Raw genomic sequence first — 21,862 nt, forward strand, 5'->3', positions numbered from 1 at the left:
TGAATATCTAGCTGCTAGTGAAATTAAAAATTGTTTTTTGATATGAAGCAAAATTAAAAGTTAAGACCTAAAAATACATGTTAAGACAATACTGTAATTTTTCAATTGTTTTTAGAAGTTCTTAAAATCGTTTTAAGTATATCATTACATGTATATTATTATTGTTTGTATAATTATTAATTTGAATATGTACTTAATACATTACTATTTATACACGTAAATATGTTAAAATTTGCTCTGCAAACTTAGCTATAGAGATAAATAAAATGTTAATAACTTTAAATTTACTTTTAGCTTAAAATTTTTATCAATTTTAACCCTGCCTTGGATAAAAAAAGAAGTTTGGCACTCTCTTTTTCTATGTATAAAGGATAGATAGAGAGAGAGTACATAAATAGATATAGAGTATAACTGTGTCATTAAAATTTCATGAGGGGTTCAATTAGCAAAAACAATCTAAAAGGGCTCAGGGGTCAGGGGAAGGGGGCAATAATTAAATAAAACGGTTGAGAAGCACTGCTCTAAACCCATTTGGAGAATGCAAAATGAAAACCAGAAAACAAAAGTAGGAAGAAGAGGAGATTCAGAAAATGGAAACTAATGTGTTCCCATTTAGGAGGTGCGCACAAGGGAAGATGTTCAGAGAACCTGGAGCCACGGGTCACAGAGTCGCCCACCCCAGCCAGGCCAACAGCATCTGCAAGATCCCCAATGGCGCTGCCCTCTTCCTTCTTGGTGGCCCTGGTGGCGCTGGGCTGCAACTCCGTCTGCTCTCTGGGCTGTGACCTGCCTCAGACCCACGGCCTGCTGAACAGGAGGGCCTTGACGCTCCTGGGACAAATGAGGAGACTCCCTGCCAGCTCCTGTCAGAAGGACAGGAATGACTTCGCCTTCCCCCAGGACGTGTTTGGTGGAGACCAGTCCCCCAAGGCCCAAGCCCTCTCGGTGGTGCACGTGACGAACCAGAAGATCTTCCACTTCTTCTGCACAGGGGCGTCCTCGTCTGCTGCTTGGAACACCACCCTCCTGGAGGAATTCTGCACGGGACTTGATCGGCAGCTGACCCGCCTAGAAGCCTGTGTCGTGCAGGAGGTGGGGGAGGGAGAGGCTCCCCTTACGAACGAGGACATTCATCCCGAGGACTCCATCCTGAGGAACTACTTCCAAAGACTCTCCCTCTACCTGCAAGAGAAGAAATACAGCCCTTGTGCCTGGGAGATCGTCAGAGCAGAAATCATGAGATCCTTGTATTTGTCAACAGCCTTGCAGAAAAGATTAAGGAGCGAGAAATGAGACCTGTTCAACATGGAAATGATTCTCGCTGACTAATCGTATCACACTATCCACGTGTCCTGCCATGTCAAAGACTCTCATTTCTCCATTCTGCTGTGACATGAATGGCATCAATCTGTCAATAGTTTCAGGAGTATTAAGTACATCATGTCAACTCTACAAGCACTAGTCACTTTCCGATGACCTTGCTGATCTATTTCACAATTTATTTATTTACTTAACTATTTATAAGATTTAAATCATATTTGAATAATAATGATGTACTTTCAGTTTGTGGTTAAGAGAAAAAATATATTCTTTATATTTATTCAACTTATTATTTTCTTTATTAAATATTTTCTATAGAAAAATTCTTGTCTTTGTTTATCATTTAAAAAAGAAACAACTCTGATGAAAGAATGGATTGTGCAATTCACTTACTCATTACATTATTCACGTTATACATTAAAAATAGGCTTTCTCTAAGCCAGTCTGTATGCGGCTGACAGGATAGGGGTGGACATAACAAATCCAGTTCTGCTTTTGCACCAGTGAGTTTTGTGGAGAAAACAACCTAAAGACAATAATCACACTGAATTTATATCAGTTATATTAAACAGTATAATGAGGAGAAGGGGAAAATGGAGTTCTCTCAGCAGAATCTGCAGGAAAGCATGCCAGGAAACAGAAACAAAAGCCGTAGATATCTCCTATAATTGACTGGTGGACTTCCAAGTGCGAATATTCTTTGGAAAATGGATATTTGAGTCTGCAATTTACAAGCAACTCCATTAACTGGAAGCCTTAAAACAGAAGCGGTCACACGGGAAGAGGAGAGCATGAGCAAAGAACTTCAGATCGATTCCTCGAAACTTCAGATGGTAAAGGGAGAAAAGAGCCACAACAGAAACAGAGACGGAATGGCCACGAGGTAGTAGGGTAAGAGAGAATATCGGTGAAAGTCGATTTCAAGGACTGAAATGGCTTCAAAGAATTGCATCATTGTAAAATGTGGATGTAAAGTGCCCGCCGCACTGGGATGAAGGGGGCATTGAAGCTTTGGTGAGAGCTGGTTTGGAAGAACTCACAGAAACCGTATTGGAGGGTGGGAGGGAATGAGTGAATAAGAGAAGAGAAGTTCAGGTATAAGGAGCAAATAGTTGTGAGAGATGTGCCTGCTGAAATGCAACAGGAGAATAGAATGGGCATTGGGAATTACGTGAAGTTTTTTTTTTCTCCTGCAGAGTTCTCCGTTTTGCGCTATGTGTGTCTCTGGATAGATACATGGATTGGATGTATTGGCAAATCCTGTTCATATGCTTAATGTTGTGTTTATTTTAAAGCATGGCACCTTTCATTCCTTACCATGATAATCTATTATCATTTTGATGCGTACTATGCGGAAGGTCAGGAAGCTGTTCTGTGGACGGAAACCATCCAGTATGTGGGGAAGCAGATGGAACTGACCTTAGCGAGGGCTGGGTGGAATTCGCAAGCAGGCACCACAGTGAGCAGGTGGAAGGTGGTAGCAGAAGCCAAGGGCTCCCGCTGGCTTCCCCTCACCTGGGAGCCACCCTAGTGTTTCCATGGCCTTCACGGTCAGATTTGCCTTTGATTTCCTGGTGCCTCGGTGCATCCCAATGCCGTGACAGCTTTCTAGGAAAGCTGAGTGGAGAAAGAAAAAGATGCTGTATCAAAACTGATGGGAAATAATGGTAGGGGCCCTTCCCGTTTTCATTCTTGCTTCCCTCTTTTGGTACTGACCTCAAGATGAAGTAGAAAGGAATTCAGAAGAGAAGTCCACCCGTGCCTATAAAATTACTAAATTAAAAAGAACATATACAATTAAAAAAACTCCAAGCTAGTAAAGAAAGGGGTTAGTTTTCTCTAGTATGTGGCCTCCCTGCTCCACATCTTGGCTGTGAGATGGATCACGATGAACCAAATAGCTCAGGAGAAAAGAACTGACTCACTAACCCAGGAAGCCTTATCAGTTACTTCAGTGCAAGCCTCCAGCAGCAGGAAAATCAACACTGAGTCCCCTGCGGCCTCAGAAACTGAGAGCATGAGAAGGACTCCACAGGTTAATAGACTGAACTCCACATAGAAATCAACATTTAGCAAAATAAAATTCCTGTTGCTACTTAAGGTTACAAAAAAAAAAAAAAAGGATCGTTTACCCACACCAGTGCCCCCTACACACACGAAGTGCAGAACGTTTGTGTCCTCTGGAAGCTATGGAAAAATCTGACTCTTGAGCACCTGACAGAAAGAGAAGGAATTGGTCACAGAAACAAGCCTGGGTCGCGGACAGTTGATTATTTGGGGGACAAAGCAGCCACCCTCCAATAAAATTTTGCTCAAAGCTGGAAGTTTGATGAGCTGACTCCTGGCGGCCAGTTACAGAGAAAGAGAGAGTGAGCGAGGGGAGCCAGGTGTCACACACAGGGCTATGGGCACGCTGACCCAAAGGGACCAGGCATCTTGACTGATGCGCAAAAAATAAAAATCACAACCACAGAGCTCAGGCTCGGAGGTAAAAGTATGTCCTGAGCAAGGAGAACAACAGCTACCTACTTTTGATCGTAACACAAAAGATTTCCGTCGTTTGAAAGCTTTGGATCCCTTTACGCTGAAACATTTGAAACACTGCGGCAAATTAAACTTCACTGAAATAGTGAAATGAGTAATTCATAGGGTTAATGTTTTCTGATCTAATCTACTCTAATCTAAGGCTTACATAAAGAAAGGAACAAAACTTAAGAAGAATAAAACGTATACAGGAACATTCAGAAAATGAAAACGGTTTTGTATTAAAAGACATGCGGAGGGGCGCCTGGGTGGCACAGTCGGTTAAGCATCCGACTTCAGCCAGGTCACGATCTCGCAGTCTGTGAGTTCGAGCCCCGCGTCAGGCTCTGGGCTGATGGCTCGGAGCCTGGAGCCTGTTCCCAATTCTGTGTCTCCCTCTCTCTCTGCCCCTCTCCCGTTCATGCTCTGTCTCTCTCTGTCCCAAAAATAAATAAAAACGTTGAGAAAAAAAAAATTAAATAAAAAAAAAAAGACATGCGGAGAAAGAACTTGAGAGGAACTAGGGCCCAAGACGCCCCCCTCGCTCGTCACCCAGGCCACCAGACCCCTCAGGTGCCCAGCGCGCACCCCCTCGGCGGGCCTCCTGCTGGATCCCTGTGGCCGCATCTCCTTTCTGGGCTCTGACCTGCCTCCCGGCCAAGGGCGGCTTCACAGGAAGACCTACTGCTTCTGACACAGATCAGGAGGACGTCTCAGTTCTCTTGACTGAGGGGCATCTCCCCCGGGGAGAGGGTGGGTGGCTGCCAGTTGCAGGAGGCCCAGGCCACCTCTGTCCCCAGGAGCTGCTCCGGCAGACCTTCTAAGTTCCTCACAAAGTGCCATCTGCTGCCTAGAACCCGATCCTGCTGGACAAACTGCCCGGGGCACCGGGGACAGCCGGAACCCAGGACACCTGCCTCAAATGCACACACCCAGACACTCCTGCAAGAACCTTTCACTAGAGGACAAAAGTTCCATCCGGGGACTTCATCTCAGTCTAAAGAGAAGCAATGGAGTGATTGTGCCTCTAGAAAGATGCCTGAGTGCAAATCACGTGATCGTTGTCTGCATATTCAAATTCGTAACAATTAGTAAGGAGGAAGGAAGGAGACCCCAAAATGATTCTCTTTAATACATGAAGTCACATTCCCAGGTATTTAGTCATTTCACTGACTTTATTTCTGCTTCCGTCTTAGAATGCATCGAGTTAAATTGTTCAAAAGTGTGCTCCAATGTTCTTCATCAGTGATTATCTCTCGGGCCTCTTTCCTTGGGAGACACTTACCTCTAACGATGTGACATACGTATTCGTGTATTGGCGGACGTTCCGGTTCCCATCCAATATGTAATCAGCTGGGCTGGTCGTCAGCCTTGACCTTCCATCAACTACAACATAAGTGCCAAACAAACTGAAAAGCAACAACTCTTCTTAGATCCATCAGAGAATTGGGGGTCGAGGTGCCAGCTGCCGCCCTTAGCTCTGCAGAAAGAGGGGGATGCAGACAGAGACCCTGGATGACTGGGAGCAGAAATGCAAGAGTTTAAAGCACAGCTGAAGCTCGTATTGGTAGAAACACTGAAGCCGAAATGGAAGAATTACTGGCAGGTCCATATGGACGAGCTTGAGATCGAAAAACTGCAAGATATCCTGTCTTTGGGGGCCACACGCTTTTGTGAGTGTTACCTTCGGGAGAAACCTTCACCAGGTTCTCACTGTGAAGATGAGAAAACAAACTCCTGGTGCTTCCAGCAGAGGAAAGGAAAGAGAAATCACTGGCTGGGAATCCTCTCAGTCTTCTGTTCCCCTCAACAAAGGCCTGCTCTCCAGGGAAATGATTTTCCTAGAGCCTCCCCCCGCCCCCACCAGGGGAAGGGAAGTCTAGCCCTCTCTCCTCTTCCACTCGGGGGACAGGAAGGGCAAAACTGCAAGCCCCTCTAACTTTCCTGTGTCCCTTAGCGGGGTGGTCACGTTAGAACATCTAGAAGTGCTTAGGGAGTATTTTCCACTGAATGAAGGCTTACCATCATGTTCTTATTTATTCATAGAGGTCTATAAGAGCATAAGTAACTTCTCCTAGCCCTCTCTCTGTAACTGACTGCAAAATGCTGAGAGTCTAAAAAAACAGAATTGGGAACAAGTGGCTCATCAATGTAATTATATACATACTAATATACTATGTACACATAGATACTGTGTATATACACGTGCACTATGTATTCTGACTCTAGCACGTTCCCCTTTCCTCCCGCTTCCCCAGATCTCATTCTTCACGTGCATCTCACAGTGTTTCCTTCTGCCCCAGTGTAGAAACCCCCAGCGAGCTCTGCTCTCCTCAGTCTCTCCTCCTGAACCTGCCCTGCCCATTCACACAGCTGCTTCCTTTTCTGCTGTGGTTTCCGGCCAAGTACAAAAGTCACTAACTGAAATCAAGAGTGGTGTGAAAGTTCTAGGTTTTTGGAAACTCTCATAGGAGAGTTCTTGTTCTCTTCTTTTTCTTCTCGTGACCTTTTTTGGCCATGAGGGAATGTTCCTCCTACAATGATGCAACTAGCTGTAGGGAAAAAGGAAAGAGAAAGCAGGATCATTTTAGTCAGGGGTCTGTTAAAATATTTACAAAGGAAGATTGCCACCTACTGGCCAAGATGGACAAAGACAATGACCGGATCTGGAGACCTGGCTTGGGGTCTACAGAAGTCTGTTCCCAGGCAGGAGTCTTTTCTACAGAGAAAAATGACTCTTTCCTGGAAAGAACTGACTCCAATAACATAATAAGCCAATTTCCTTACCTTGGATATAGTTTTGAAAAAACACAAGTGTTCTTTTTTTTTTTTTGAGAGAGAGAGTGAGCACATAAGGGAGGGGCAGAGAGAGACTGGGGACAGAGGATCTGAAGCAGGCTCTGTGCTGACAGCAGAGAGTCTGATGTGGGGCTTGAACTCATGAATCATGAGATCATGACCTGAGCTGAAGTCAGATGATCAACCAACTGAGCCCCCAAGAGCCGTTAGCTTCACAGCAAAATTGAGTGCAAGATATTGAGGCTTCACATACTCTCCGGTTCTGTATATGAATAGTCTCCCCCATTATCAGCATTGCCACACCAGGTGGAATAGTTGTTACAATTGCTTCCAAGGGTATAACAGTAAGTTCCTAGGGTTGTGAAGCAGCCTGATATATTGCAGTGGTCTGTGGCACTCCAAAGCTCAACATTGGGCCAGTCTAACAAAACATTCTTCCTTAATATTTATTTTCTCTCATTGGATTTTCTTGGGTATCATATGAGAAGTACGGACATTGAATTTGTGGAATATACACAAAACATCTGCAAGATCAGTGTGACAAACCTGGGGCTAACCCGTCTCTGTGATTGGAAGAGTTTCTCTCCATTGTTTCTTGGATCTCAAAGTCATTCTGGGAGAGGTGGCCTTTGCTCACTTGTGAGCTGCTATTGGCCGTCTTGTGCATGTTGCTTTTGTCTGAGCCTCAATGTGATATGGGCTTTGGGAATTAAATACAAATATATTATATTTTATGATTTAATTCTACAAAACTCATTCAACACATCAGCAATTATCTAGTGAGAAACAGAAAAAATATTGTGACAATACCTTCAAGAGTATCTAGCAGCAGGTTAAGTTAAAAATTATTTTGTCAGGGCGCCTGGGTGGCTCAGTCCGTTAAGCGTCTGACTCTTCATCTCGGCTTAGGTCATGATCTCACGGTTTATGAGTTTGAGTCCCGTGTCGGGCTCTGTGCTGATGGCGCGGAGCCTGCTTTGGATTCTGTCTCTCCTTCTCTCTGCCCCTCTTCTGATTGTGCTCTCCCAAATAAATAAATAAATAAACTGAAAAAAATTATTTTGTCATGAGGCAACATTAAAATTCAGTACACTGAAAATAAATCAGGGAATAATTTAAGTGAATAATTACAATTTTTTGTTGCTTTTAGCAATTTGGAATGATTTTAAATATTTAAGTACATTGAAATCTTTATGTCTTTATAGAAATTTTAATTTACTTACGTACTTTATATAAAATTTATATAAGTAAATAAGTTATAAGTCACAAATTAAATTTAGGTCTAGAATAGAATAGAGACTCCAGAATTGGACCCACAAATGTATGGCCAGCTAATCTTTGACAAAGCAGGAAAGAATATCCGATGGAAAAAAGACAGTCTCTTTAACAAATGGTGCTGGGAGAACTGGACAGCAACATGCAGAAGAATGAAACTAGACCACTTTATTATACCATTCACAAAAATAAACTCAAAATGGATGAAGGACCTGACTGTGAGACAGGAAACTATCAAAACCCTAGAGCAGAAAGCAGGAAAAAACCTCTCTGACCTCAGCCGCAGCAACTTCTTACTTGACACATCCCCAGAGGAAAGGGAATTAAGAGCAAAAATGAACTATTGGGACCTCATCAAGATAAAAAGCTTCTGCACTGCAAAGGAAACAATCACCAAAACTAAAAGGCAACCAACGGAATGGGAAAAGATATTTGCAAATGACATATTGGACAAAGGGCTAGTATCCAAAATGTATAACGAACTCACCAAACTCCACACCCAAACTCCACACCAAACTCCACTCCAAAAACAAATAATCCAGCGAAGAAAGGGGCAGAAAACATGAACAGACACTTCTCTAAGGAAGACAACCAGATGGCCAACAGGCACATGAAAAGATGATCAACGTCGCTCCTCATCAGGGAAATACAAATCAAAACCACACTCAGATATCACCTCAGGCCAGTGAGAGTGGCCAAAATGAACAAACCAGGAGCCTATAGATGTTGGAGAGGATGTGGTGAAATGGGAACCTTCTTGCACTGTTGGTGGGAGTGCAAACTGGTGCAGCCACTCTGGAAAACAGTGTGGTGGTTTCTCAAAAAATTAAAAATAGATCTACCCTATGACCCAGCAATAGCACTGCCAGGAATTTACCCAAGGGATACAGGAGTGCTGATGCATAAGGGCACTTGTACCCCAATGTTTATAGCAGCACTTTCGATAATATCCAAATTATGGAAAGAGCTTAACTGCCATCAACTGATGAGTGGATAAAGAAGTTTTGGTTTATATACACAATGGAATACTACTTGGTAATGAGAAAGAATGAAATATGGCCTTTTGTGGCAACGTGGATGTAACTGGAAAGTGTTATGCTAAGTGAAATAAGTCATACAGAGAGAGACAGATATCATGTGTTTTGACTCTTATGTGGATCATGAGAAACTTAACAGAAGACCATGGGGGAGGGGAAGGGGAAAAAAAACGTTAGGGAGGGAGGGAGGCAAACCATAAGAGACTCTTAAAAACTGAGAATAAACAGTGGGTTGATGGGGGGTGGCAGGGAGGGAAGGGTGGGTGATGGGTATCGAGGAGGGCACCAATTGGGATGAGCACTGGGTGTTGTATGGAAACCAATTTGACAATAAATTTCATATTAAAAATATAAATAAATAAATATGCAACCATTAAAAAAATCAAAATTAGGTCCATACTTAAGCATCAATGGCTTTAAATTTTAACTTTTAAAAATTTTTAGTAATTCTTAACCCTGCATTGGATCAATAGAGTAAACTTTATATTTCCTTTTTTATGATTTTTTATGTATAAAGTACAGTTAAATATACAGTACATAATTACACATAATGTGTATCTGTGTTATTAAATTTTCTTAGAAGGTTCAGTTAGATAAATATGTACAAAAACTCTGGAGGCAAGAGGTAATGATGAAAAAAAAAAATGGTTGTGGAACCCATGCTCTAAACCCAAGTAGAAGGTGCATAAAGGAAAGCAAAAACAGAAGTAGAAAGTAAGGACAACGTTCAGAAAGTGAAAACTGCTATGTTCCCTACTTAAGCCACACGCACAAGGGAAGATGTTCAGAGAACCTAGAGCCACGGGTCACAGAGTCGCCCACCCCAGCCAGGCCAACAGCATCCGCAAGATCCCCAATGGCGCTGCCCTCTTCCTTCTTGGTGGCCCTGGTGGCGCTGGGCTGCAACTCCGTCTGCTCTCTGGGCTGTGACCTGCCTCAGACCCACGGCCTGCTGAACAGGAGGGCCTTGACGCTCCTGGGACAAATGAGGAGACTCCCTGCCAGCTCCTGTCAGAAGGACAGAAATGACTTCGCCTTCCCCCAGGACGTGTTCGGTGGAGACCAGTCCCACAAGGCCCAAGCCCTCTCGGTGGTGCACGTGACGAACCAGAAGATCTTCCACTTCTTCTGCACAGAGGCGTCCTCGTCTGCTGCTTGGAACACCACCCTCCTGGAGGAATTTTGCACGGGACTTGATCGGCAGCTGACCCGCCTGGAAGCCTGTGTCCTGCAGGAGGTGGAGGAGGGAGAGGCTCCCCTGACGAACGAGGACATTCATCCCGAGGACTCCATCCTGAGGAACTACTTCCAAAGACTCTCCCTCTACCTGCAAGAGAAGAAATACAGCCCTTGTGCCTGGGAGATCGTCAGAGCAGAAATCATGAGATCCTTGTATTATTCATCAACAGCCTTGCAGAAAAGATTAAGGAGCGAGAAATGAGACCTGTTCAACATGGAAATGATTCTCACTGACTCATCACACCACACTTTCCACCTGTCCTGCCATGTCAAAGACTCTCATTTCTCCATTCTGCTGTGACATGAATGGAATCAATTTGTCCAATGTTTTCAGGAGTATTAAATGACATCATGTCAACTCTACAAGCACTAGCCACTTATCAATGACCATGCTGATGTCTATTTGTCTATTTATATATTTATTTATTTAACTATTTGTAAGATCAAATTTTTTCATATAATATGTGCACACTTACATTGTGATAATATAATAAAATGTATTGTTTATATTTTGTCAATTTAGTGTTTGTTTTTTGTTTATTCAATTTTATTATAGGAAGTGTGTTTAAAAAGAAATCCAGACCTAATTTTGTAACTTGATTTAAAAATGGATGGCAAAGGGTGCCTGGGTGGCTCAGTCGGTTGAGCGTCCAACTTTGGCTCAGGTCATGATCTCGCGGTTTGTGAGTTTGAGTCCTGTGTCGGGCTCTGTGCTGATAGCTGGGAGCCTGGAGCCTGCTTCAGAATCTGTGTCTCTCTCTCTCTCTCCCCTCCTCCACTCACACTCTGTCTCTCCTTCAAAAAAAAAAAAATAAACATTAAAAAAAATGGATGGCAAAATGCATTTACCTATTATATTATGTTAACATCAGAAGTAGCAACTGACTGCCTATAAGACAAGTTGTACTTTGTCCAGAGGATATAGGACCTAACAAATACAGTTTCTTTTTTTGTTTTGTTTTAATTTTTTTTTTTTAACATTTATTTATTTTGGAGAGTCAGAGACAGAGCACAAGTCTGGGAGGGGCAGAGAGAGGAGATACGGAATCTGTAGCAGGCTCCAGGCTCCGAGCTGTCAGCACAGAGCCCGACGTGGGGCTCAAATTCGTAAACTGTGAGATCATGACCTGAGCCAAAGTCGGACGCTTAAGGGACTGAGCCACCAAGGCGTCCCACAGATACAGTTTCTAATGTCTTTATCTTTCATTTTTCTAGGGATAGATCTAAAAACAATAACCAGGAGCACCTGGGTAGCTCAGTCAATTAAACATCTGAATCTTGATTTGGGCTCAGGTCATGATCTCATGGTTTGTGAGATGAAACCCCGTGTCGGACTCTGGGCTGGAAGCATGGAGCCTGCTTGGGATCCTTTGTCTCCCTCTCTCTGTGCCCCTCCCCTGCTGATGCTTTCTCTCTGTCTCAAAATAAATAAATAAACATTAAAAATAATAAAAACAATAATCATATTTAATGTGATAATGAAGAAGGCAAATAAGTGAATTCTCTCACCTGGTGCTAGAACGAAGTATGTCAAGAAATAAAAATAAAAGCTGTCCATCTCTACAGTTGACTGGGAGACAGCGGAGTGCAAATTACCATTGTTAGAGGACAAGTGAGCTTGCATTTTACAAGTAACGCCATGCCTAGAGGTCCATATGTGACAATGGGAAGCCAGAAACAGAGGTGGACATGGGGGGAGACAGTGTAGTGTGAGAAAAAGACATAAACTGGATTCTATGGATCCTCAAGCATTCAAGGGAGGAGAGAGAAGAGACACAAAGGATACACAAGAATACTGACCATTCAGTAGAAGGATAACAAGAGAGGATGGTGAGGAGCGTATCTGAGGAAATACATTGTGCTTAGAAGAGTGTCAGTGGATTCATGGACGATGTGGATTTAATTGCCTGCTACGTCAGAAAAATAGATACCATCGGTGACCTTCATGAGAGCTGGTTTGGTGGAATTAATAAGCAGAAACCACACCGGAGTGGATGGAAGCCTTAATAAGAGAAGTTAGTGCCTCTGAAGTGGAGAAGACAGCGTGGGATCTGGAAAATGTTGTGGGGTAGTTTTTCTGTGCGTCGTTCTGCCTTTTATGCCATATGGTTTCCTCTGGGTGATTTCATGACATTGATGCACTGGCATGTTAATGTGTTTAATATTGCATTTATTTTGATTCATGATTTACTTAATTACTTTCAATGGTTTATCCTGAGTTATTACTACCTTGTATATCAGCAAGCTATTCATCTTTAAGAATTCACTAGGGCAGGAATAGATAACTAATTCAACCCTTCATGAAAACATCTGTTACCACTGACACAATAATGTTTCCTGGAATTATTGGCTTTATGAATTCAGTTACTTAACTTTGATCACTGTGACATTGGTTTACTGCAGCAGTTTTCTGCCATGTTCCATTTTCTAGGAGAGTTTGATATGATAAGAATTCTCTTATGTTACTCACCGGTAATTTTCCCTAATTTTGTAACTACTACAATCATTGGTGGATCCCCAAATAGCAAAATTATTATGGACATAAAGACAGACAGATTTTCTTAAAATGAAAGTGGGAGGCTGGGTCAGGCATTCTCTTTGTTAATGCTTAAGGCAAAGAAAAATTTAGTTAAAATCAGCTGAAAATACAACACGAAGAAGGAAAATCCATAGAGCACAAGAGCGTCGTATATAATTCAGGAGTAATTATAGTAGAATATTATGGGGGCGCCTGGGTGGCTCAGTTGGTTAAGAGTCTGACTTCAGCTCAGGTCATGATCTCGCGGTGTGTGAGTTCGAGCCTCACGTTGGGCTCTGTGCTGACAGCTCAGAGCCTGGAACCTGCTTCGGATTCTGTGTCTCCCTCTCTCTCTCTTCCCCTCCCCTGCTCACACTCTGTCTCTCTTTCTCTCTCAAAAACAAATAAACATTAAAAAAAACCTTATGATAGTAGAATATTATGCATGAAGTCACGCACATGAAAGGCACCGAGCATTGCATCTTCCTGAGAGTAATGACTAAAAACATGGCCGGTATTTTCCTAGTTTTCTTCAGACAGCTATGTATGAGAATAGCGTTTGTCTCTTTCTACACAATTCTTAGCAAGCTTTCCTGTCCTACCTTATATTCATTCCTCATTTCGAAAAAGTGTCGTATTTATATTCAGTGATGAAACGGTGGCTTGTGTTAATATCTGAGCGTCGAGAATAAACATCTAGGTGGAAGTTCAGAAGAACATGATGTTTCTTTAATATTCTGGCACCTGCCTCTCCCCCAGCATTCCAGGACACTTTCCCCTGCCCTATGGGTTTCCTCCCTGTCCCAGACGGAAGTTCCCACACACCGTGGTCGCTCAATCCCTTGACCTGTCAGCCTATTTCTGTTCCATTGCGGTCTCAGCTTAAAGTTTCCCTTAAGAGCAGCACATCACAAGTAGAAAGCAAAAACCAAATGAAACGTCTAGGTTTTGCAGAAACACCTGCAAGAGAGACTTTCTTTTAATTTCCATTGAATGTGATGTAATAGCAACTGAGGCTAAAAGGAAACAGAAAGCGGGATCCCGTTGAAGGGTGGGCGAATGAAGCTCCTTTCAGGGAAGGCCGCCCCCTGGTGGCCATGTGCTACTGGGGCGGCGACCAAAACTGGGGGAAGGGTTTGGGATGCATGCAGAAATTCGACTTCTTCCTGAAATTGTCCCTTTAAGCTACGACTTAAAGGACTTAAAGGACTCAAATATTCAAAATATTAAATATTCAAAAGTTTTGGAGAACTTAGCTGCAGGGCCAGAGGCGCTGGCCAGGGGATTGAGCCCCCACCAGCCAACTTTCCATCCCCAGGCACTTCTGGCCCACCTGACAGGGGACACGGAGGAGGCAGGGCCTGTTGCCAGGTGCCCACTGATGGGCTTGGCAAGATCACTTGCAGCAGCAGCGGAAGCAGCCAACGTTCTCCGGCTTCAGAAGTCAGAGTGTGCATCGGGCCATAGCTCCACCCTCTGCCGGCTGATTGCTGGGCTGCGGAGGTCAAGGCCCCCAGATGCCCAGTCCAGCACAGAAACACAAAACTCGGGGAACCCTGCCCACACATCCACACCCAGGCGCTCATCCGGGCCTGTGTTTGGGCATGACTGCGTTCTGATTACAGGTGCAAGAGGCTCGTTTCTTCAAAAAACCGCAGCTGCACATCTGAAAACGTAAAGGTGTCGAAAGTCCGCAGCCACTGGCGAACATGGAAGGAGAAGAGAAATGTAAAAGGGTCCGTGGGATCAGTGACATGTCCTCAGGGGGTGGAACAACACCAAAGGGCAGCACTGAGGCCAGACTCTCCAGATTCTTCAGTTCCGGACCCTGAGAAGATTCAAGTGGACATTGGGAGCACAGACTTCTCCTGTGTGGACGTGGCCAATAGCAGTGTCCCCAGCAGGGGTGGCGATGACATCACAGCAGCCTGCAGGGTATTGGCAGGGAGGGGGGGCTACTCCAGTGCCAGATGCAAACTTCTGTCTCAACTGGCAGAAAAATCTACTGCCTTATGACTATTTAATAGGGATTTTGTCAACTTGTCCTTAGAATGTCAAGTCAGTCCATTTAGGTGACTCATACCACAGCCCCTGTTGCCTTCCAAAACATAGACGACAACCCTTTGGCATCTGAAGTGGAATTTGGAATCCTTGATCACCTCACCCTCCCTGCCATACTGATTTCATGCCCTAGCCTTTCCTGGTTCTGAATTCCAATGTCCATTTCTATCCTTCGTTCCCTTAAGAGGCGCTTCCAGACAAGTCATTACCTCAATTCTCCTTACGGTTTTGACCTTGGATCTTTCGTCCCATCAGGATAATTTATTCCTCCAGATTTATATTCTCTCTAAACCGTTGTATAAACGACTGCGATCCCAATGGTTCCATTGAGAAGACTGAATTCATAATTTCAAAGATCTTAGAATAGTTAGCATCCAGTCAACCCCGGTGTTATCATCATAAAACATCATCATCCTTATTATTATGCAGATGAAGAGCAGAATCTTTTAGGACCATCCAATTCCCTTTCTCAGGGCAATACTGCCATTGAGTGAGTGGCTATCTTAACGAGGTAGCGTGCTCAGGCAAGGCAAATATCTGTGATCCTGATCCTTCCACACGGGGTTAGCAGGTGGGGTCTGCTTGCCAGTCTCTTGTGAGCTGGTTGATGCCACCCCTGTCGTCTCTCCTCAGAGCTGATCATATGTGGATTAAGTGAAAGCAAAATCAGGTGGCTGGTCTTGCAGAGCTGAGGGCCGTCCATGGATCCAGGAGTTGGTCTTCTCTGAGGCTCTGGCTGACACACCTCTTTTGCTGATTTGGGGGAACTCAGGGTGGCCTTCGTTCTCTCTGCCAGAGCTCCCAGTCCCCGGTTCTGCTGCACCGAATCGTGCTCACTTACGTTTTGTCAGCAGAAAGGTCACTTCTTTCACTTTCGTGACACTTGGACTTAACCTTTGTGAGGTTTTTGTTTGTTTGTTTGTTTGTTTGTTTGTTTTTGCCCATGCAGAACTGTCATGTTTTGCTTTCTAGGAAAGTTGAAATGGGAAACAACACAACTGATGTTTTGAAAATGATAGAGAAAAATGGGGCAGCCCCTTGGCCTTTCTTTAACTTCCCTTTGTATTAACCTCAGGATGATGTAGAACACGACGCAGGAGGAGGAAGACAGACTATGTCACCACTGTGTAAAAACTAAGTTATTAGAATTCTTTTTGTTGTTATCTTCATTTATTTTAAAATGAAAGATCACGAATAAATAAAGGAAAAAAGACATTTCTCTCTGACATAACAGCCTCGGCCTCACCCCCTTCATTCTGAGCATGAGAGGGAGGAACAGACTAAGAAACTAAACAGAAATACCTAGACTGAATGAACACCTGAGAATCGCTAGTTTCTGTGCTGAAAGCTTCCACTGAGAGACATCATCAGTGAGTCCGAGCCCAGCTCAGAAGTTTTGAGTCTAACTAGTGTTCAATGATTGAAGTAAAAGATTGAACAATAAAAGCTATGGTGGCAAAATAAAAGTATTTGCTTACCAAAGGTGAAATGATTACAGTTGGGTCACTCCCCTCCTTAGAGGAAACAAACTTTTGACCTTGGCATCTGAGAGCTGTTGACACTTTGATACCTGCTCAGGAGAGGAGGAGGTCAACACTGAGAGCTAGGGTCCCTCACAGAAACAGTCCAGGGGTAGAGGGAAGGAATGAGGGGCATTAACTCTTTTGCTAACAAAGAAACCAGCCCCTCCACAGCAGAGGAATTCTAATGTCCTCAGGACAAGGTGAGCCTGCCCTTAGGGAGTGAGTCCAGGAGAGGCTGGGTTGAGGACACTCAGTCACTCCAGAGGAACATGTTAGTAGAGGTGATAATAACCTTGCGAGTGAGGGGTTGCTGAGAAAATAAAATGATCTGGGATTAGAATCTTCACAGCTACACGTCCCAGACCAGAAGCGGGCTTCCTGCTGGGGACACTGGCACAGCCTGAGGAGCACTGTAGACGGGTTACAAAATGGCAGAAGGATAGTGTCTGTATTATTAGTCTTGACCCTGAGGCTCCAGTGCAGCATAACTGCATGGACCTGCATCAGTTATTTCTAGAATGAAGAGAAACATCCAAGAAACTCATTCACTTATCACCACAAGCCTCTAATGTGAGTACAACAGTGATTAAAACCCAGTCCTGGTCCTAAAGAGCTTATTTACCGTACGTGGTCTGGTCAGAACCTAGCAAGATACAAAAACCCATAGGAGTGAAGGAGCCTGTCTCTGTATGAAGTAAAGAGGGTAAAAACCTAGTCCACCATCAAGGCCAAAGCTTCTTTCTAACACAAAGAGCAATGTTCATATATGGAAACATATATGTGAGCAGGTGTGTGTATGAGTACCTACATGCCTACATCACTCCAGTCTTTAGGACAAAGACGTTTCTCGTTTGGTTGATAAGTGTCCATTGGGATGGACATATCAGAAGTTTATTGGGAAATAAAGCTTCCATTGCCAACGTAGTATTTTAGATTGATGACATCTTCTTACACAATAAGGAGAATGCATAAATGAAAACAAAAAAAAAGGAAGTAGAAGTGGAGAGGATGTTCAGAAAATGAAATTGTCCGCGTTCCCTATTTAAGAGCCATGCTTCGAGTTGGTCCTCAGAGAACCTCGGCCCCGAGGTCCCCCAGCCGCCCAGCTCAGCCCTGCCAGCAGCCCCCTCGGCTTCCCCATGGCTCTCCTGCGCCCTCTGCTGACCGCCCTGGCGCTGCTCACCTGCCGCCCTGGAGGCTCTCTGGGCTGTGCCCTGCCTGGGAGCCACGCGCAGGTTAGCAGGGACAACTTGGTGCTCCTGGGCCAGATGCGGAGACTGTCCCCTTTCTTGTGCCTGCGGGCCAGAAAAGACTTCCGCTTCCCCCGGGAGATGCTGGAGGGCGGCCAGCTCCGGGAGGCCCAGGCCGCCGCCGCCGTCCTGCGGGAGCTGCTCCAGCAGACCTTCAACCTGTTGCACACGGAGCGCTCCTCGGCGGCCTGGAGCCCCGCGCCGCTGCACGGACTCCGCTCTGGCCTCCACCGGCAGCTGGAAGCCCTGGACGCCTGCTTGCTGCAGGCCACGGGCGAGGGAGAGCGCGCCCCGGGGATGCACGGCCCTGCCCTGGCCATCAAGAGGTACTTCCAGGACATCCGCGTCTACCTGGAGGACGAGGGATACAGTGACTGCGCCTGGGAAATTGTCAGGCTGGAAATCATGAGAGCCTTGTCCTCCTCGGCGACCTTGCAAGACAGCTTGGCCATCAAGGATGGAGACCTGGGGTCACCTTGAAGTGATTCTCACTGCCTGACGTGCCACATCACCCTGTACTATGTCTGCTCACTTCAAGAGACTCATTCCTGCTTTAGTAGAGAATTCATTGAATTTAACTCAACAAATACTTTGTGAATAGTATGAAGAAGATGTTTTAAAAAATTCAGCTTCAGGATTTTAGTCTCTAAGAGATGACTTCTCTGATGCTTGGTTTCTCTTTTTTAAAAAAGTTATTTATTTATTTATTTATTTATTTGTATTCCTTCTTCCATCTGTCGTATTTATAGAATTCAGAAATTATATACAGTGAAATGTTCATCTTTAAATTGCATTAAAATTTACAAAACATATTTACCTTTCCGTGTTATTAAATTTGCATTTTGCTTTATATGTTACATACTTATCAAAGAGAACTTCTCAAATGTTTGTTCTAAAATCAAAATCCACATCATTGTAAATGATATTGAGGAACAGATAGTAAAATTTATTTACTCATTCATTCCATTCAGAGTATATGTCAAAACAGGAGTATCTAAATGACAAATGTGTAATTGTGGTCAAGGAACTAGAGGTCACCTGGGGTGCCTGGATGGCTCAGTCAGTAGAACTGCAACTCTTGATCTCAGGGTTGTGAGCTCAAGCTCCACGTTGGGCATGGACCTCACTTTTTAAAAAAATGAAAGGGGCGCCTGGCTGGCTTAGTCTGTAGAGCGTGCAACTCTTGATTTCCGGTTTATAAATTGGAGGTGTAGATATTACTTAAAAAGCCAAATTAGGGGCGCCTGGGTGGCGCAGTCGGTTAAGCGTCCGACTTCAGCCAGGTCACGATCTCGCGGTCCGGGAGTTCGAGCCCCGCGTCAGGCTCTGGGCTGATGGCTCAGAGCCTGGAGCCTGTTTCTGATTCTGTGTCTCCCTCTCTCTCTGCCCCTCCCCTGTTCATGCTCTGTCTCTCTGCCCCAAAAATAAATAAACGTTAAAAAAAAAAATTTAAAAAAAGCCAAATTATGGGAAAAGCCTAAATGTCCATCAGCTGATGAATGGATAAAGAAAATGTGGTATATATATATATATATATATATATATATATGATGGAATACTACTTGACAATGAGAAAGAATGAAGTCACATCATTTGCAGCAACATGGATGAAACTGGAAGGTATTATGTTGAGTGAAATAAGTCAGTCAGAGAAGGACAGATACCATGTTTTCACTCATATGTCGATCTTGAGAAACTTAACAGAAAACCATGGGGGAAGGAAAGGGGGAAAAATAGTTACAAACAGAAAGGGAGGCAGGCAAACCAAAAGGGACCCTAAATGCAGAGAACATTCTGAGGGTTGATGGGGGTGGGGGTGGGGAAGAGGGGGAAGTGGGTGATGGGCATTGAGGAGGGTGCTTGTTGGGATGAGCACTGGGTGTTGTATGTAAGTGATGAACCACGGGAATCTACCCTGGAGACCAAGAGCACACTTTACACGCTGTATGTTAGCCAATTTGACAATAAATTATATTTGAAAGAAGTAAAATCTTTTTAAAAAATGAAAAAAAAAATCTAGAGGTCAATAAAGCACATACAGTTTCTGCTGTGTTGAAACTCGGCCTTATAGGGAAGGAGACATAAAAAACAGTACTAATGTTTATTTTATTTCAGTTATGTTAAAAATTACAAAGGGAAGCAAAGGAAAATGATGTTCTTACACAAGAAGCTTTAGGTACAAAGGATGTTGGCAAGGAAGAGTGATATTAGATATCCTTTCTAAGGCGCCTGGGAGACATGTGAGTGCTGAAGTCTTACCTGCAGTTGGGAATGTGGGTCTGGAATTTACAAAAATGCCATGAGGAAGGTGTCAGTTTGGGATTCCTTACTGAGTACCTGGGAACGAGGCATGGGAATGAATGTGGTCACGTATAAGTAGAATGGACAATGAGATGTAGTCCTGCAGACCTTCAATGTTTAAAGGTCAGGCAGAGGAGAGTCTGGGAAGGGCATTGAGGCAGAGTGGCCAGTGCAGTTGGAAGGACACATGGGGACAAGACTTGACCATGAAGGGAATACGGGTCAGGGTGGTGCTTTGTAAGGGCAGGTGTGGATGAACTGTCCCCATGGACCTGCAAACAGATGGGGCTGGTGGCCTTAGCATGGTTTTGGTTTAGTGGAATTAATGGGGCAGAGGCCAGATAGGAGTAGGTGGAAGAGAAAACACAAGAACGAGAATTAGGGAGACCATGTATAGAAATTATCTTTATACGCTTGTTTGTGAAGTGGGGGGGGGGGGAGAGAAATAAGGTATTACTTCGAGGGAAACGTGGGTTACCATCTCTGTGTGTAAGAGATTGTCACAGTGGAAATCAGCAGGTGCTTCCTCTTCATTAACAAACTGGTAAAAAAAAAAAAAACTAAGGGAAAAAGGAAGAGAAGTAAGCTCTCGTAAAACAACAACAAATGATTCGTACAAGTCCAGGTGGTCATGCGTTTTAGAAGTTGCTCAAAAAACTGAAAACGGAAGCTTGGAATCAACAATAGTGGCCTTAATCAGAGAAATATGAATTCTGTTCAGCGATCAGTCTGACAGGTTTAAATTTGTTTTTATGGATTTTAGCTTGCGCATGGTATTTATATTTTATAGAACAATATTTTCATTATAATGTATAACAACTTTGTTCTGTAACAACACATGGAACTTCTCAAAAGTGATCAAAAGCGATGTGCTCAATTTCTATATCTAAGCCGATGCAAACACACACTGAAGAGAGGAGATGTTTTTTTCTAGGAGAGACCTACACTAGAAACAGGAAATACCTGTATTTCCCAGACTGATTCTGGGGTCAAATCTCAGTGAGGCATTTTTGTTCAGGACCCATAGACACATTAAGTTCCTGGGAGGAGGGAGAGTCTCCGGGCACCTGACAGAAACTCTAGATCAAAATATTCTAGCTCTAAGAGAGCTTTAAGTCTATTATTGTCTCTATTTGAAGATGAGGATTGAACTCATTTAAAGGCAAAAATAGATTGGGGCTCTTGGGTGGCTCAGTCAGTTGAGCATCTGACTCTTGATTTCTGCTCAGGTCATAATCCCAGGGTCTTAGGATCAAGCCCTGTGTCGGGCTCCATGCTGAGTGTGGAGCCAGCTTGAGGTTCTCTTTCTCTCTCTCTCTCTCACTCCCTCCCTCCCTCTCTCTCTCTCTTCCCCCCGCCCCTCTCCCCTTCTCTCTCTCTCTCTCTCTCTCTCTCTCTAAAATAAATAAAATAAATAGATATTTTGACAACTCCAAGAATGTCACCACCACTTGAGAAGCTCCAAAGATGTAGCCCCAAAGATATAGCACACAGACCGGCCTCCCTTCATGCTTTGAAAACTCAGAGAACATGTGCCGACTACTAGAAAAATCTCCCAGAGTATCTTCAGCATCTACAAGTAATGGCCTTCAAAGGCATGTCAGTTCATCTACAGTGCCTAATCACCGCCACTCTTGCCAAGATCCTGATACTCCTGATTTATTTGTAGTAAGTAATTAATTAGTTATAATAACATGCACAGGGGTGCCTGGGTGGCTCAGTTGGTTAAGTGTCCGACTTCTGCTCACGTAATGGTCTCATGGTCTGTGGCTTTGAGCCCTGTGTCGGGCTCGGGGCTGACAGCTCAGAGCCTGGAACCTCCTTCAGATTCTGTGTCTCCCTCTCTCTCTGTCCCTCCCCCACTTGCACTCTGTCTCTGTCTCTGTCTCTCTCTCTCTCTTTTTTTTTTTTTAGAACACAATGAATCGCTTTTATTTCGGTATGCATCCACATCTCAGCATTTAGTGGTCCTGAGCAGAAAAGTGGAAAAACGCAGCAATTTGCCAGGAAGTCAAG

At 44.0% G+C, this 21,862-nt stretch overlaps 3 protein-coding genes across 3 annotated transcripts; all 3 read left to right on the forward strand.

Moving 5' to 3' along the window:
• Positions 1-340: 340 nt before the first annotated feature.
• Positions 341-1,489, forward strand: LOC111557596 (interferon alpha-like). Its single transcript, XM_023243269.2, has one exon. It carries the CDS (start codon positions 601-603, stop codon positions 1,291-1,293), a length of 693 nt encoding a protein of 230 aa, XP_023099037.2. The 5' UTR covers positions 341-600; the 3' UTR covers positions 1,294-1,489.
• Positions 1,490-9,802: 8,313 nt separating this feature from the next.
• On the forward strand, positions 9,803-10,549 carry IFNA7 (interferon, alpha 7). The gene is given in 1 exon segment (NM_001009197.2): positions 9,803-10,549. A coding segment is annotated over 1 exon segment (585 nt). The 5' UTR covers positions 9,803-9,810; the 3' UTR covers positions 10,396-10,549.
• A 6,885-nt stretch (positions 10,550-17,434) lies between these two features.
• Positions 17,435-18,025, forward strand: IFNW12 (interferon omega 12). The gene is given in 1 exon segment (NM_001089309.1): positions 17,435-18,025. A coding segment is annotated over 1 exon segment (591 nt).
• Positions 18,026-21,862: the final 3,837 nt, after the last annotated feature.

Source organism: Felis catus, chromosome D4 (genome assembly GCF_018350175.1).
Source record: "Felis catus isolate Fca126 chromosome D4, F.catus_Fca126_mat1.0, whole genome shotgun sequence".
In the NCBI taxonomy this organism is placed as follows: Eukaryota; Metazoa; Chordata; class Mammalia; order Carnivora; family Felidae; genus Felis; species Felis catus.